The sequence below is a fragment of the Myotis myotis genome, unplaced genomic scaffold, assembly GCF_014108235.1.
Source record: "Myotis myotis isolate mMyoMyo1 unplaced genomic scaffold, mMyoMyo1.p scaffold_m19_p_19, whole genome shotgun sequence".
Taxonomy (NCBI): Eukaryota; Metazoa; Chordata; class Mammalia; order Chiroptera; family Vespertilionidae; genus Myotis; species Myotis myotis.
In genome coordinates this window covers 15506371-15521792 of record NW_023416323.1, presented here as the reverse complement: position 1 = coordinate 15521792, position 15422 = coordinate 15506371, and the positions used below count along the sequence as shown (strand labels likewise).

The window sequence follows — 15422 nt, the reverse complement described above, 5'->3', positions numbered from 1 at the left end:
CTTCTTGGCAGTTGCCTAAACTTATCAGGTTGGGTTCTGCTCAAGCTCATCCTTTAAAGTTGCCTCTGCAAAGTACTGTACTACATTTTAACATTGAGCAGCAATTGCATTTAGTAATATTAAGAACTGCCCAGACTTTGGGACCTTCATCTTATCTAACAGTGGCTTTCTTCTACTCTCTAAATACTTCTGAGAGCGTTTAGTCAGATTACATTCCAGATCTTCTCCCCAAAATACAGAGAGGTTAGCCTACGTTAACACTGGGAAGGCCCATAAATTGGGGTATTTTTTCAAGTTCAGGAAAAAATGACGACATCCCATAGCACTCTTAACAGCTGGAACACAAAGGTAGTGAACAGAATAAAAGGCTCCAAAAGCACACATCTGCCTTCTCCAAACTCAGAGTCAAACATCTGGCTGCTCGGAGCCTATACACCAGACACTGTGGCCACAGGAACTTAGGAAATTTCGATTCCTGTGACCAAGTTCACTAAGTGACAAAGGGACTGAGCAGGTTTCTGTTCCTTTGACACTAAGAAGTGACTCACTGGCAGTGCGAGGAAACCTGGGCAACCATAAGCTCAACAGCCCCGAAGTGTCGTCAGGGTGGAGAGAATCAGTCTTGGCTGCAGCATCCAACTCCAAGTTCTCAGTGAAAGAAAGCCTGTTGCTCTGACCGTTTGGCTCAGTGGTTGGAGTGCTGGCTGGCGCTCTGAATGATTGGGGTTCAATTCCTGGTCAAGGGGATGTGCCTTGGTTGTAGCTTTGATCCCCGCCCTGGTCTCAGTGTTTGCGGGAGGCAATTGATGTGTCTCTGTCATGTCCATGGTTCTCTCTTTCCCTCTCTTCCTTCCCTTCCTCTTTCTCTAAAAATTAGTGGGGGGAGGGGGGAGGGGGGAAAGGATGAGGGAAGAGGAGGGGCGAAGAGAAAGCCTGTCATGTCAGCTTGGCCCCTGGGCTAGATCTGCATGAAGCAGGAAAGGAGGCCCACCTGCATCTAGCTCATCAGACCACTGTGTGCACTCCCTGCTCTCCACGCTGGCCAGGAGGACTTGCCTGGGCCTGAGCTGGGGTCAGGACAGAGGGCATGGGAGGAAAGGAGGCGAACAGCAAGCACCAGCCACAGTGAGCCAGAAGCCCAGACTTGGGCATGTGGTCAGAAAGGAAGGTCCCAGTCTGCACTGCGGAGTCGGGAATTCTCCCATGGCTAGGTGGCCTCCAAACCTGTTTACACACAGCAGTGGACACTGGAGGTCTGAACTGGATGAGCAGATATAACTGGAGATACGCCAGGCCTGTGTCTCATAGCTGAAAAAAAAAGGTTCATTTGCAATAAACATCCAGCCCTAACACAGAAGAATCTCCAATGACTTGTGCCTGAAATCTCCATTCACATCCTCTTCCGATGAGTAGCAGAGAACAGAGTATGTCCAAGCATACAGATGCAGGTGTTTCTTGCAGTCCACACGACAGGCTTGCCTCACCCAACCTCCCAACAGCAAGGTGGCAAGCAAAGGTGGCGCCAACAATGGAAAAATGTCTAAGGATCCTCCTCCCCTGGTCGGCAAACTGTGGCTCGTGAGCCACATGCGGCTCTTCGGCCCCTTGAGTGTGGCTCTTCCTAAGCCTTAGGAGTACCCTAATTAAGTTAACAATGTACCTACCTATATAGTTTAAGTTTTAAAAATTTGGCTCTCAAAAGAAATTTCAGTCGTTGTACTGTTGATATTTGGCTCTGTTGGCTAATGAGTTTGCCGACCACTGTACCTAGGCCCACCTGCCAGCCTTCCCAAATCAAGCACCACATGGGCATTGCTGGTCCCTAAAATGGGTCGTTCAGGTCTAGTTAATTCTTTCGAAGTTAATTCATGCAGGAAGTTCTGATGAGCTGCCTGACCATTCCCGTGACCGAGGAAGCCAGCTGGTGCTGGGTCCCTGCATACTCTCTGCTGAACTGGAAACCAAGCGCTCGCTGGCTGAGGACACATCAGAGGGGAAACAACGCGTGTTCTGGACTACCGGCGACTGGCCTTGCCTGGCGTCACTGCGGGCACTGCCAGGACAAGACCCCACAGGCCCTGGGCCCTCACCTCACTCCAGAGACAGGCCCAACGTGAATGCTGTCAGCAGCCCACAGCCCAGGGTTATTTTAGTCATTATTTGTAGAAGCCGTGTATAGACCCTAACACTGGAGGCAGGTTACATCATTCGGAGTTTAGATTGGTTTTGAATCAGAAATACTCATCTTCTCTCCGTGTGAGCTTTACAATGCTTAGGGGAGGCCTCCGATGGAGATGGAGTTCCTTAGAGCAGCGGTCACCAACCTTTCGGACCTCACGGACCACCAGTTGGCAAACACTGCCTTAGAGCGAGCCTCAGGCTCTAGGTAAAATAGGCATTTTCTTGACTTTATTTAAGCAATGGTGAAACATAGAGAACAAGGGCTTGCATGCCCAGTTGTCCATTTTCATTTTCATCAAAGCTTCATGGCCATAATTATCACGAGGGTTCAGGGCCGGCCACACTTGGCATGAGAGTAAAAGTCATTCTGCAAGACAGGAGCAGTGACAATGCTTTCAGTCTCAGTCTTGCCGAAGATGTGGAAACTGGGACCATGCCTCGACTGCAGGACTGCTAGAAGGATCTGGAAGGTGAGCAATGGGCATGCATCTCTAATGAGATTCAGCTGACAGCGCCAGGCAGATGAACCCTGCAGCTGCCCAGGAGGGACCTCACCTTCTCCACTTGCCTCTCTCGGGTCTCCACAGAACCTCTTAGGAGGACCAGTTTGCCATTTAGGGGTTGTGTCCCAGAGCTTGTCAATTCTATGATACCGGGAAGCAAAAGGTCAAAGTTGCCAAACGAACTGAAGCTAGGGCAATGGGGATGTTTTTATTTAACAACAACAAAAAAAAGCCAGAGAGAACTTAATCAGGAAAACAGAGGACACATTTCACAAGACAGCTCAGGTTGGTCTCTATATGAAAGTACCACAAAGCTGCTCCCTTCCCTGGGGTCCCTCGTTCCTAGTGTGGGGGCTCAGTGCAATCCATCGAACAAGGAAAAGTAACGGGAATTCCGCCCTGCCCACCGTGAAGCGCACACCTGGGCAGATGGGGTGCAGATGGCTCTGTGCAGGCTGGAGGGAGAGCTGAAATGTCCTTGGAGACCAGCATGCATGTAGGGCTCTGTTCTTCAATAGATACCGAGACCAGCAAAGACCTCAGAGGGGTTCCCCAAATGCAGGTGTCAACCCAACACGGGCACAACACCAGTAGAAGAGTCAGTGCTCTGGGTCTCCATGCGAGAGGGGCCCGGAGAGATCCTGGTCTCCAAAGGGCACCTGATTGGTACAGTGTGACTTCTCTAGAAAGCTGCCCCTTGCCCACAAAGGGGCTGCAGTCCTCATGTGCTGTAACACTTCTCAGAATAGCGTCTGTGTACATCATGCAGGTGGAATAAACACAGGGTCGTAAAAAGACAACCCTGTCCCAGTCCTGGGACATGTGGCTGCAGTTTGAGATTCTAACATCAGAGCATATGTGTGTGTGTATGGGGGGTCGGGGGGCGGGCAGGACACAATGAGCACTGACAGGAACTGGCTGCTGGGAAAGTTCTAACGCTAGGGAGAGGCCAGGGCAGGCACATGGGTGCTGCCCAGGGGCCAGGACCAGGGGTGGTATTCACAGAGCCTCCAAGTTGCTCAAAGGCCTGCAGAGACGTTCTCTAGTGACCCGTATCGCCAGCCCCATTTCCCTGATTCAGAAACTGAGATGGGGGTGAAGTGCTTCTGTCCAAAATCTGAGTCAGTATAGAAATGGAAATTCACAAAAAAGAAAGAAAACAAAATACAAACAAGAAAAATGGAAATTTAGTCCTGGGTCCTGAGACTGACACCCCAACTCCCTGGGGCTCTCTTTCCACAAACACTGCCCTCCCTACCTGCCCAGGCTGCCCTCACAGGTCCATGGCCACTTTCATTTGCTTCCTGCAGAGTGGATGGTGGAGCTGGCCCCCCACACACTGGCCCCCGAAATCAAGAGACTCAGTTGTGTCATGAGCTTTCCTGAAGGAGGATTTTGTTTTCCCTAGAAAACTGTCAGTGAGCCAAAGACAAACTCAGTTTCTCCAATTCTTTTTTTTTTATAAGACATGCTCAGCTCAGCCTTCCCATCAGCTACTGATAAATATGCAGACATATGTTGCACACTCTATAGAAAGCATCTCAGGCCGAGACGCCTACAAGAAGGTGGGTGCTCTGGTCAGAAGGTCAAATCTCCAAAGTGCATGCTGCTGCTCTTCCCAGGTCACCAGGTCCGGAGCCGCGCCCCCAACAGGGAAGGGGCCGTCAGGAGGTCAAGGACTGAATGTTCTTGAGCATCTCCTCAAAGGCCTGTGGGGACGGTGCGTCCGCATTCCGGAAGGTGGCCTGGACTCTGCTGTACAGGCTGAAGGATTTCAGCTCCAGCCAGATGAACCCGAAGCGGTCTTCGTCAAACAGGATGAAGACCCCGGGCGTGCGCTCAGGGCTAGTGAAGCCGTGGCCAGCGATGAGGCCTGTGCCGTAGAAACTGAACAAAGAGAGGGAAAGCACAAGGGAGAGAAGAGTGAAAGGGGCTTCGAGGCCCTGCACTGGCCCCAGTCAAGCTCTGTGTCATCCTGGGGTGTTCTAAAACACCCTTCGTTCCATCCAGACTGCTTCTGCTATTCACCAGCAAGCATCTCAAGAGAGCCTGCCTTCACAGGGCCCCTGCACAACTCTAAATGTCCAGGCACCAAGCCATCCTAGCAGAGGTGCAGGGCTCTGGGCACGTGGGGAGACACACGTGAGCAGGCGCGCTGTGCTCACCCCAGATGGTTGGGATCACCCCACCAAATGTTGATTTCTACCACTTCACCCAACTAAAGGAGGAGGATCTCAAGCAGCCCCACCTCACAACTCTGTCCCAAAGCATATTATCTTCATAACACAGGCCCAGGTAACAAAAATCTTAATTCCTGGGGTAGTTAGGTCAACATTTGAACAATTTAAATATAATCAATAAAGACTTATTGTCATGCAACTGACATTAACTCAGAAGGTCAAACTTTCAAATATCATATGGCCAAGTTTTGAGATCTCTATATACTAGTATGAGGCTGAAATACATTTATCTTTCTCGCTTCTGATGGATGACAAGAAGTCAGGGGCTGGCCTGAATCTCCTAGTATGTGGAATGGTGCCCAAGACCCCCAAATCTCCTGGCCAAGCTAAGACACTGCTGCGCTGATGAAGGGAGAGCAGCCTGTGGTTCAGAGGGTTTCCTGGTGGGGAAAAAGGCACAGAGCCTACAGGGAGGCAAAGGCTTAGAGAACACATAGCAAATGTTTCCTGCTTGGGCGCTGTGGCAACGCCTTCCCAACTAGACAGGGAAGGATCGCAGCAGGCCCTCCCAAGCCACGGAGTCCCTTGATATTCACCATCCTACAGCTCCGCCAGGGGTCTGGACCGGAGCTTCCAGATTGACTGGACCCAACAAACTGGTGAGCTACTAATGGGCTCTTAGCTGGCCATGAGCTACTAGGACCTGTCAAGTTTTACAGGAATAGCAGAGCCTTTTTCTTTTATGGCCTTTCAAACGGGAATGTAATGTACAGCATAGAAAAAATAGTCAACATTATCCTAATAACTGTATGGTGACAGATGGTTACAGATGTGATGATCACATCATAAGGTATATAGATGTGATCTATACAACTGAAACTAATTAATATTGCATGTCAACTATACTTTAATAAAAAATTTTTAAACTTTACAAAAATATTTACATCAGGTGAAATTATATTGGAATGCTATTTGTATGTCTTCCTCTGGAAAAACCAAATTCAGTCACTTTTATCATAACTGTATAATAAAATGTAATAATTTTTTTATGCCAAGCCCATGTAGATACCTAAATCTTTTTCAGGGAGCTCAGCCAGCTGCCCACACTGTTAGTCTATAAGTAAGTGGCCGTTTAGACCACTGCAGACACACAACACAGCAGCTGGCCCAGAAGTAAAGGGAAAAAAACCTTTATAAATAACCGGAAGAAGGTGGAGAGGGTCAGCTGTAATGCCAGGAGACTGACAGATTATTCCCTCAAAATGCCCACCAAGGCAACCGTACAGGAGTACTTTCTGTGATGATGAAATATTCTAGATCTGCATGTCTAATGTGGTAGCCCGAAGCCATGTGTGGCTACTGAGCACTTGAAATGTGGCCAGTGCAACTGAGGACCTGAATTTTTAATTTTATTCATTTTAGCAAAACTTAAATAGCCCTGGAGTGTAGGGGACTAGGGGCAAGGGCTTCTTAACTCATCTACCAGGGAATGGCCTGAATGGCAGGGGTGGGCCTGAGTGGCTGAAAGCAGAGGCCTGAGACAAAACCCTAAGAACAGCAAGTCAGGTGAAGAGCTGGCAGCCTGGGGGAGGCCTTGTCCCAAGATCAGGGAACTGGACCTCTGCAGGGAGGGAAGCAGCAATGCCAGCCCCTCTCCAAGTGCTGTCTGGGCTGGGGTTCACTTTGGTGGCCATTGCAGCACTGGCCCAAAGTAGCAGAGAAGGGCAGAAAAATAACAGAAAGGAGGAAGGGGGGGGGGGGGGGGGAGGGAGGGAAATCACAGGAAGAAATAATGGATTGACTTCAGAACTACCTTCATTAGGAGATGGATGGAGAACTCATGACAGGCCTTACCTGCAAGGACATCCGGGCGAACTCCAAGCAGGCTTTCTACATGGAGAGGTGTGGGCGGGGGGGAGTCCTCTTCCTCACTGTCTGCTTCAATGCTGCCTGACATCCTGCCTCGTCTCCCTTTTACCTTAGTAACTATGTGATGCAAGGCATTCTGGGAGGAGTCTTCACACCTGGCAGTTCTAATACCCCCAGTCTGAGGCTCCCCAAGGGATGTGACAGCTGACTGTACAGCCCAGGAAACAGTGCTGTCTGTTCAGGTATGAGCTGGGGCTTGGACCAAGCCATCAGAGGCTCCCATTCTGGTGCAGCAAGCCCCGCCGCTGGCCTGTCAGAGCCAGGTCCCACCCCAAAACTGGTCTTCGCCCACCTCCTGTCCTTACCACATCCTGCAGGTTCGGGGGTAGTTCTCGTTCCTTGAGCTCACACCCACAGGCAAAACAAACTGGACAGGCTCCTCCTTCAAAGGTGCGGCCCCTTCATTCTCGGGCTCTCTGACCTCAGTGGGTGGCCCAGAACCCTCGCCGTCCTCAGTCCTGTCTTCTTGCCGCTGCTGCTCCTGGCGCACCTGCTCCTGAGCCTCCAGGACGATGCGGGAGAGCTCGTTGAAGTTGCAGAGGCTCTCGATGTTGGGCAGCTGGATGCGGTGCATAAGGTCGATCTCTACTGTCTGCTGCCCGGCAGGGATGTTGGGGTCACCCTGTGGATCGAGTGGATGGTGGTCAGCAGGGCTCAGAGAGCAGCAGAAACACGCTCCAGCCTAGATCCCACCTGTGGCCAGGTGAGCTCACTCAGCGTTTCTACTGACTTAGCAGCAACCCCTTGAGAAGTAGGACCATTTTAGAAGCCCTTAAAAAACTAATGCCTAGAGGAGCCAGCTCCATCAGTGAAGGGATCTTTGAGGACAGAAAATGACAACACCGACTAGTGATCTGCTGAGGGTCTGCAGGCACCCAGCACAGTGGCTCATCTGCATTCAAAGACCACAGGTGGAAACTAGCCTGTGTGACAGCTGAAGAGACCAGGGCTTAGAGAACTTCATCCTCTCCCAGAGTCAGGCAGAGGGCAGCAGGCCTGAGAGGCCACCAGATAGGTCTGCCTGGAACGCAGACGCTCCTAAGCCGAACCCCAGGAGATCCCCCAGGCCCTGCAGCTTTCCATGAGCCCCAGGAGCATGCCGAAATCCCTGCTGGAGAGCCCCCCTGTGCCAGGGACGCAGCCATGGTTTCAGGCTCTTGTTCACATGAGCTTTCCCTAAGCAGAGGCATCCCGGCAGACAGAGGTTCAAGAGCAATGCTTTGTGAGGACTAGGAAGTGGTGCTGCTTCTTCAGGATGCTTTAGTGTATCCGCCAGAAACTCACCCACCAACTACGCAAATGACAGGTGAGCCCAGAATGACTGGTGGCCCCTGGAGCGGGCAACACACGGCCTACGTGGCTCAACAATCCTCCACCTGCTGTCACAAGCTGCTGGGGGCAAGACAGGCAGCTGCCGGGGCCTATGTGCTACTGCAGGGCGTCTCCATGTGCTGGCCCTTGGGGTCAGCTGGGCAGGCTGTGAAGCCCTTACCCAGCCCCCTCCCCATGAAATCAGAATCTGTAGGGTGGGGGGTGGGGCAAGGGCATTCGTGTTTTCTCAACTTCCCTTTCTCCAGGCATCTGTGTGCAGCCAGGAAAAGAGCCCTGTGGGGAAGCGGAAGTGCTCAAAATCCCCTAAGATTCCTGTTGGGTGGGTCCGGGCAGGGCCTGGGGATCTGCACTCCCAATCAGCTCCCTGCTGAAGCGGTGCCACAGGTCCTGGCCATATCAAGTAGCCAAGGCGCAGCCCGAGTGCCTGCCATGGCCAACCTGACAAGTGCACACAGGGCTGGACCCGCCAGGTAGCCCCAGGACTTACCGTGATCTTCGTGACCCTGGCATGCTTCCCATGGAAGCTGAGCATGACAATCTCTAGGCCGTGGCTGCCGTAGGTGCCTTTAAAGAGGCCTGGCCTGATGAGATCGTCCGGGTGGCTGGGCGGGAGGTAGATGCGGCGGTAGGTCAGGCAGTTGCTGTGGGGGAGTGGGGAGTGTGACAACATGGCAGAGTCCCACGGAGCTGCAGCAGTGCAGAGCCCATACCACCTTGTCCCACCCCAGGGGGTGGGCAAGACAAGCAGACTAGAATGGCCAGGTAAGTGGGGAGCAGGGGAACCCCATGTTCCTGAGTCATGCTCACTCCACCCACAGGTGCATGGCACCCTCACACCTCTGATTCCAACAAGGCTTTACAGGCTCATATGTCTCTGCCGGGCCCCACAAGGCAGCTGGAGTGGAGCCCTCAGAGGAGGGAACGGAATGCCACTCCTGTTCTGTCACCCTGGGACAGGAACCCAAGACTGCACAAGGGACATGGCAAAGGGACTAAACGGGCTGCAGGGACAGGGCCCAGGGACAGAGAGGCTGAGAAAGCAGGCCTCCCAGGGTGGATGAGGGAAAACCCTAAGGATTAGGCACATACAGCAGACCCATAAGATGGAAAACATATGGGGTGCAGGCGGGGAGGGAGGTGGGGATGGGGGCTGTGCTCAGGAGTACCAAGAGAGGGAGGTACTGAGTTAACAATTCTCCCACAGAGAGGGACCGTGCTCAGTACCCACGAGGGCGGCTGCACTTACTCATACTGACTGGTGTAGATGAACTTCATCAGGATGAGCTCTTGCATGTGCTCGTGGAAAATGTCCTCCAGCGTCCGCCCCCATTCTTCCCTCAGCCATGTTCGGAATTCCTTCCAAGAGAACACAGATCGTGAAAACCACCATGACACAGGGGCATGGAGCCTGCTGTGATCCTGATTGGACAAAGCAGCATTTTTATAGCTGTGGGCACACCTATGACAAAGGAACCCACTTGGGTGGACAGATGGAGACAGGGCTGGGCCAGAGAACGGGGAACCGCCCTGCGTTTGGTCTCCCAGCACCTGGCCTCCCTTCCTGCTAGGCGTGCCACCAGTGAAAAATGGCCTCTGGTCCCTGCTTTCCCAGAGCACAACGAGCCCAGACTTCTGGGGAAGGAGCAGGGGTCCCCTCAGGTGAGGCTGGGGCCATAGTCCAGGCCCAGAGCTCCCAGGGACAGCACATGAGCCTCACTTCGTGCCCATGAACCAGGAGGTGTCTATGCTGAGCTGGCTTGACACTGCACAGCCTCTGAGCCTAGTTCTCAGGGTTCCGGGAGAGCAGCAGCACAGCAGGGCTCGGCCGGCAAGTCCCATGATGGGGAGTTGGCCAGAGGTGCTTTCTGCAGCTGCTGCTGAGAACATGGTACAGCCTGGGTCGAGGGACTGTGGGTGGATTTTCCTTTGTCAAATGTGCCTTCATAGTAATGTTGTATGTTCGGTAAGTGCATGCGTAAACAGTCCCCAAAGCTCAATAATTCATTACAGAATCAAACACTGGGAAGGATATTTAGTGCTTAATTGCTTCATTCTGCACATTTAACTTAATCCACAGAACTGAGTTCCTAATTCAATATAGTGTTTCTAATGATTATCTAGAATTAGCTCTATAAACAGAAGTGAAAGCAATTTACCAAAACAACAAAAGAGCTACAATCTGTCAATGCTTTAGTATGCTACTGCCCAAAATCCAGCAAAGAACAAAAATCACTAGTGAGTAAACAAAACAACTATTAGAACTACAAAGTCAATATATAAAAATCAACTGAATTTTTATATACTAGCAGCACAAAATTGTAAAATAGAAATTTTTAATTCTATTTACAATAGCCTAAAAGAAAACAAAACCACAGGACTTAGGAATAAATATTACAAAATATGTGCAGACCTCCACTGAAAATGCCAACACTGCTTAAAGAAAGTAAAGAGGCCATAATCATAGTTAGAAGTCACTACAGACTGGAGACTTCTCATTAAATCAGCAATTTACAAACTGACCTACAGATTCAATGTCAATCATAATCCTACCAGGCTAGCCTTTCTGTAGAAACCAGCAAGCTGATTCTGAAATTCATATGGAAATTTTAAAAAAACTAAACATCCAAAGCAATTTTGCAAAAGAATAAGCTGAAAGACCCACACTAGCCCATGTTATGACTTACTTTAAAGCTACAGTAATCAAGATGGTGGTATGAGCATAAGGAGTGACAAATATATTAATAGAACTAAACAGAGAGCCTGGAAACAGACCCACATTTATCTGGTCAGCTGATTTGTTTTGTTAATCCTCACCTGAGGATATTTTTTCCATTGATTTTTGGAGTGGAAGGGAGAGAGAGGGAGAGGGGGAGGTAGAGAGAGGGGGGAGAGAGAGAGAGACTGTCACTTGAGGATAGGTAAAGTTTTTTAGGACACAGAAAAAAATAACCATCCTATCTAATAAAAGAGAAACATGGTAATTAGCGTACGACCGCTACCCTTCCCATTGGCTAATCAGGGCGATATGCAAATTAACTGCCAACAAAGATGGCAGTTAATTTGCATACATAGGCGCAATGATGGGAGGCCATAGGGGAAGGACGGTCATTGGAAACACAGGCGGCAGGCAAGAGCCGGGAGGCACTGCCCCTGGCCCTGAATCGGAGAACCAGCTGTCTTTGCCTGCCCCCCTGCCGGTGGTGATCGGAGAAGAAGCCACAGCGGGCACGGAAGAGGCCGGCACCGGCCTCTTCCCTGGCCGCCCCTGCCAGGGATGAGCAACCGGAGATCCCACAGCAGGAAAGGGGGGCCTGCAGCCAGCCTCCCTGTGTGCCTGCCCTTGGGATCGCTGCAGTGATCAGGGAGCAGGAAAGAGCGGCCTCTAGCCAGCCCCACTGTGCACCTGCCCCTGGGTCGCTGCTGTGATCCCAGAGCAGGAAAGGGCGGCCTGCAAACAGGCCCTGTGTGCGCCTGCCCGTGGGATCGCCCCAGCGATCACGGAGCAGGAAAGGGCAGCCTGCAGCCAGCCCCTGTGTGCACCTGCCCTTGGGTCGCTGCTGTGATCCCAGAGCAGGAAAGGGCGGCCTGCAGCCAGGCCCTGTGTGTGCCTGTCCCTAGGTCGCTCTGGCGATCCCACAGCAAGAAAGGGCGCCCCACCCTGGCCACAGCTCAAGGGAGAGTACAACATGCAGTGGAGGCCAGGAGCCTGAGAGATCAACAGAGAGGGGCGCCTCCCAGGTGTGGCTGGGGGCAGGCCCCCAGCAGACACACACACACACACACACACACACACACACACACACACACACAACACACACACAGGATGCCTGCACCGAGCCTCTGCTGCCAGACTGTGGCCATCAGTAGGACATCTACTGAGGGCTCCCGGACTGAGGGGCTGGCTTGGCTGAGGGAACCCCATCCCCCAGTGGATGAATTTCGTGCACCGGGCCTCTATTCCTATCTAATAGGAGAGAAACATGGTAATTGGAGTACGACCGCTACCCTTCCCATTGGCTAATCAGCGAGATATGCAAATTAACTGCCAGCCAAGATGGCGGCGGGCAGCCAGGCAGCTTGAAACTAACATGAGGCTTGCTTGCTTCAGTGACGGAGGACTCCAACGTTCCCCGCCTGCCACTGCAGGGCTCTGAGCTGCAACTCTAAGCAACTATGTAACAAATATAGAAGCTAAACAAAACCCCAGAAATCTGCTTTAGGCGCCGGGCTTCAACCAGCAGGATCGCAACATTGTAAGCAAAGGCCAGAAACCTACTTTCAGCAGCGGAGGCCTAAGAGCTGGAGCCAAGCCTCAGAGCTAAAGCTGGCCCAGAATAAAAAGAAAAAAAAAAAGAAAAAAAGGAGCAGTTGGGAGCTTCAGTCACCCCCAGCCTGAAAACAGCCCTCAGCCCCTCACCCAGACTGGCCAGGCACCCCAGTGGGGACCCCCACTCTGAAGGATGTGTGACCAGCTGCAAACAGCCATCATCCCCTCACCCAGGCTGGCCAGGCACCCCAGTGGGGACCCCCACCCTGATCCAGGACACCCTTCAGGGCAAACCAGCCGGCCCCCACCCATGCACCAGGCCTCTAACCTATATAGTAAAAGGGTAATATGCCTCCCAGCACGGGGATCAGCGGAGCTGCGAGGCCTCCTGGCACGGCATCAGCATGACAGGGGGCAGCGCCCAAACCCCCTGATCGCCCTGCGGCTCTGTGTGTGACAGGGGAGGGGCCACAACCTCCCTATCCACCCTGCTCTGTTCGTGATAGGGGAAGGCGCCCCAACCCCCTGATCAACCCTGCTCTGTGCCTGATAGGGGGGAGCTCCCCAACCCCCTGATCACCCTGCAGCTCTGTGTGTGACAGGGTGCGGCACCCCAACACCCCCCCCCCTCCACAGGCCCTGTTTTGTGTGTGATGGGGTAGAGCCATAACCTCCCCATCGGCCCTGCCCTGAGTGTGAGAGTGGCGGCGCCCCAACCCCCTGATCGGCCCTGCTCTGTGCGTGACAGGGGGCAGCGCCCCAACCCCCTGATCGGCCCTGCTCTGTGCGTGACAGGGTACAGAGCCCCAACCCCCTTGATGGGCCCTGCTCTGTGAGTGACAGGGGGCAGTGCCCCAACCCCCTGATTGGCCCTGCTCTGTGCGTGACAGGGTACAGAGCCCCAACCCCCCTGATGGGCTCTGCTCTGTGAGTGACAAGGGGCAGTGCCCCAACCCCCTGATTGGTCCTGCTCTGTACGTGACAGGGGGTGGCGCCGCAACCTCCCCATCGACCCTGCCTTGAGTGTGACAGGGGACGGTTCCCCAACCCCCCAATCAGCCCTACCCTGAGCGTGACTAAGGGTGGCATCACAACCTCCCGATCGCCCTGCTCTGTGCATGACAGGGGGCAGCGCCCCAACTCCCCAATTGGCCCTGCTCTGAGCCCGACCTGGGGCTGCACCTAGGGATTGGGCCTACCCTCTGCCACCCGGGAGCAGGCCTAAGCCAGCAGGTCGTTATCTCCCAAGGGGTCCCAGACTGCGAGAGGGCACAGGCCGGGCTGAGGGACCCCTCTCCCCGCCCCCCCCCCCCCCCGAGTGCACAAATTTTTGTGCACCGGGCCTCTAGTAAAAAAATAATTTGACAAATTATACTTCACCAAAGTCAAAACTTTCCACTTAAAAATGGCTCAACTCATGGAGTAAAGACCCTTAAAAAATCAAATACATAAATAACAAATAAAAATAGAAGCAAGTGAATGTAATGAACAAGGATTTCTATGTTGCCATGGTGAATAATCAGACTTGAGCTAAGCGCCATAGAGAAGATGGCTTGTGAATAGTCCTAATCTTATTTGCTTTGCATGAAAAGGCCAAAGTCAGGAATACCAACCAGATCCAATTATTTAGAACAAAGAACTTTAAATTCATGTTTACTATAAAATAATCTTCTAGCGTGTGTGTGTGTGTGTGTGTGTGTGTGTGTATATATATATATACATACATATATATATACATAAGGAAAAACTCAGGGGCCTGCCCTAGGCCCTAGAACATATAAGAACCAGTTTAATATTTGCCCAGGGCTGACTTACCATGTGTTAGCACTGTATAATCATTGCTTAATCTGCACAACGGCCTAGGACAGTGGTTCTCAACCTTGACTGCACATTAGAATCTCCTGGGAACCTTTTTAAAATCCTGATTTCTGGGCCTCATCCTCTGGAAATTCTGTTTCTTTGTTACTAATGTTGTGGCCCCACCCCATAACAAAGAAAAAGAATTTCCGGAGGATGAGGCCCAGAAATCAAGATTTTAAAACGATTCCCAGGTGATTCTAATGTGCAGCCAAGGTTGAGAACCACTGGCCTAGGAGATGGGTGTTAACATTTTCCTTGTCCTACTGAGGTTTGGGACTTACACAAGTAGAGAAACCTTTCCAAAGTCGCCCAGCTAGTAAGTAACAGAATCAGAGATAACGCGAAGTCCATGTGCTAACTGGTCTTGCCTTCACCAAGGCCAATACCAGAGCCAACAGGAGCAGGGGGGGCACGGCTCACCTGCCCTGGCAGGCTGTACACAAGGACCAACCAACTGACAACATGTAACAGGAATTTGGAGCATCTTAAAGGCCTTCCACACAGCAATTCCATTTCTGCATGATCCATAAGGTTTCCATGGAGTTCAGACAGTGGGGTGAGGGTAATAACACCAGGCATCCTCCTGGATGGCTCCAGCCAGGCCTGGTGCCAAGTCATTCACATCTGGTGTCCTATTCAACCCTCCAAGATCCCTTGGGGCCCGCAGATAATGATATGGCCCCATCTTATACATAAGAACTGAGGCTCCCAGAGGGTAGTCACTCAAGCACGTGATCAAGAGGGTAATAGGAGAAACGTGAATATTTGAGCACAAACCCCATGTCTACCTGCAGAAGAATGGTTATATCCGATTACATCAGAGCAAGATGATGGAATGCTATGCTGAACTAAAATTAAAACTTGTGAAGGGGTCTGAGACTAGAAAATCTCTCTGGAGTAATAATTAAGCCTAAAAAATATATCCAACTCCAAGAGTGAGATTGTCACTACATCAGAAATGCCAAAAAAACATAAAGGGAGGCTGGAGAGTGGGCTTGGAGACGGCTCCAAGGTGAGGCTGTATCAGCACCTATTCCTGACAGATTCTCCTGATTTCCTATTTGATGATGATAAGACATCATTTTAGTACCTGGGTACTTCCTTGTCTGTCTCTGCTCTGCTCTGCAGCCCCCAAGTTTTCAGAACCCTTGGGTAGGGGGGCCTGGACAG

General features: G+C 51.8%; 1 protein-coding gene across 5 annotated transcripts in view; it reads right to left on the bottom strand.

Moving 5' to 3' along the window:
- Window positions 1–2871: 2871 nt before the first annotated feature.
- The window catches only part of FBXO31 (F-box protein 31), a 41841-nt gene continuing 29290 nt past the window's right edge, over window positions 2872–15422 (bottom strand). For all 5 annotated transcript variants that reach the window (XM_036345621.1, XM_036345622.1, XM_036345620.1 and 2 more), the window contains 4 exons: window positions 9372–9481; window positions 8613–8766; window positions 7099–7415; window positions 2872–4571 (listed from right to left, as the gene is read on the bottom strand). In XM_036345621.1, the coding sequence (XP_036201514.1) occupies window positions 4349–4571; window positions 7099–7415; window positions 8613–8766; window positions 9372–9481 (804 nt within the window). In that variant the 3' untranslated portion in view covers window positions 2872–4348. The remainder of the gene's footprint in view (window positions 4572–7098; window positions 7416–8612; window positions 8767–9371; window positions 9482–15422) is intronic.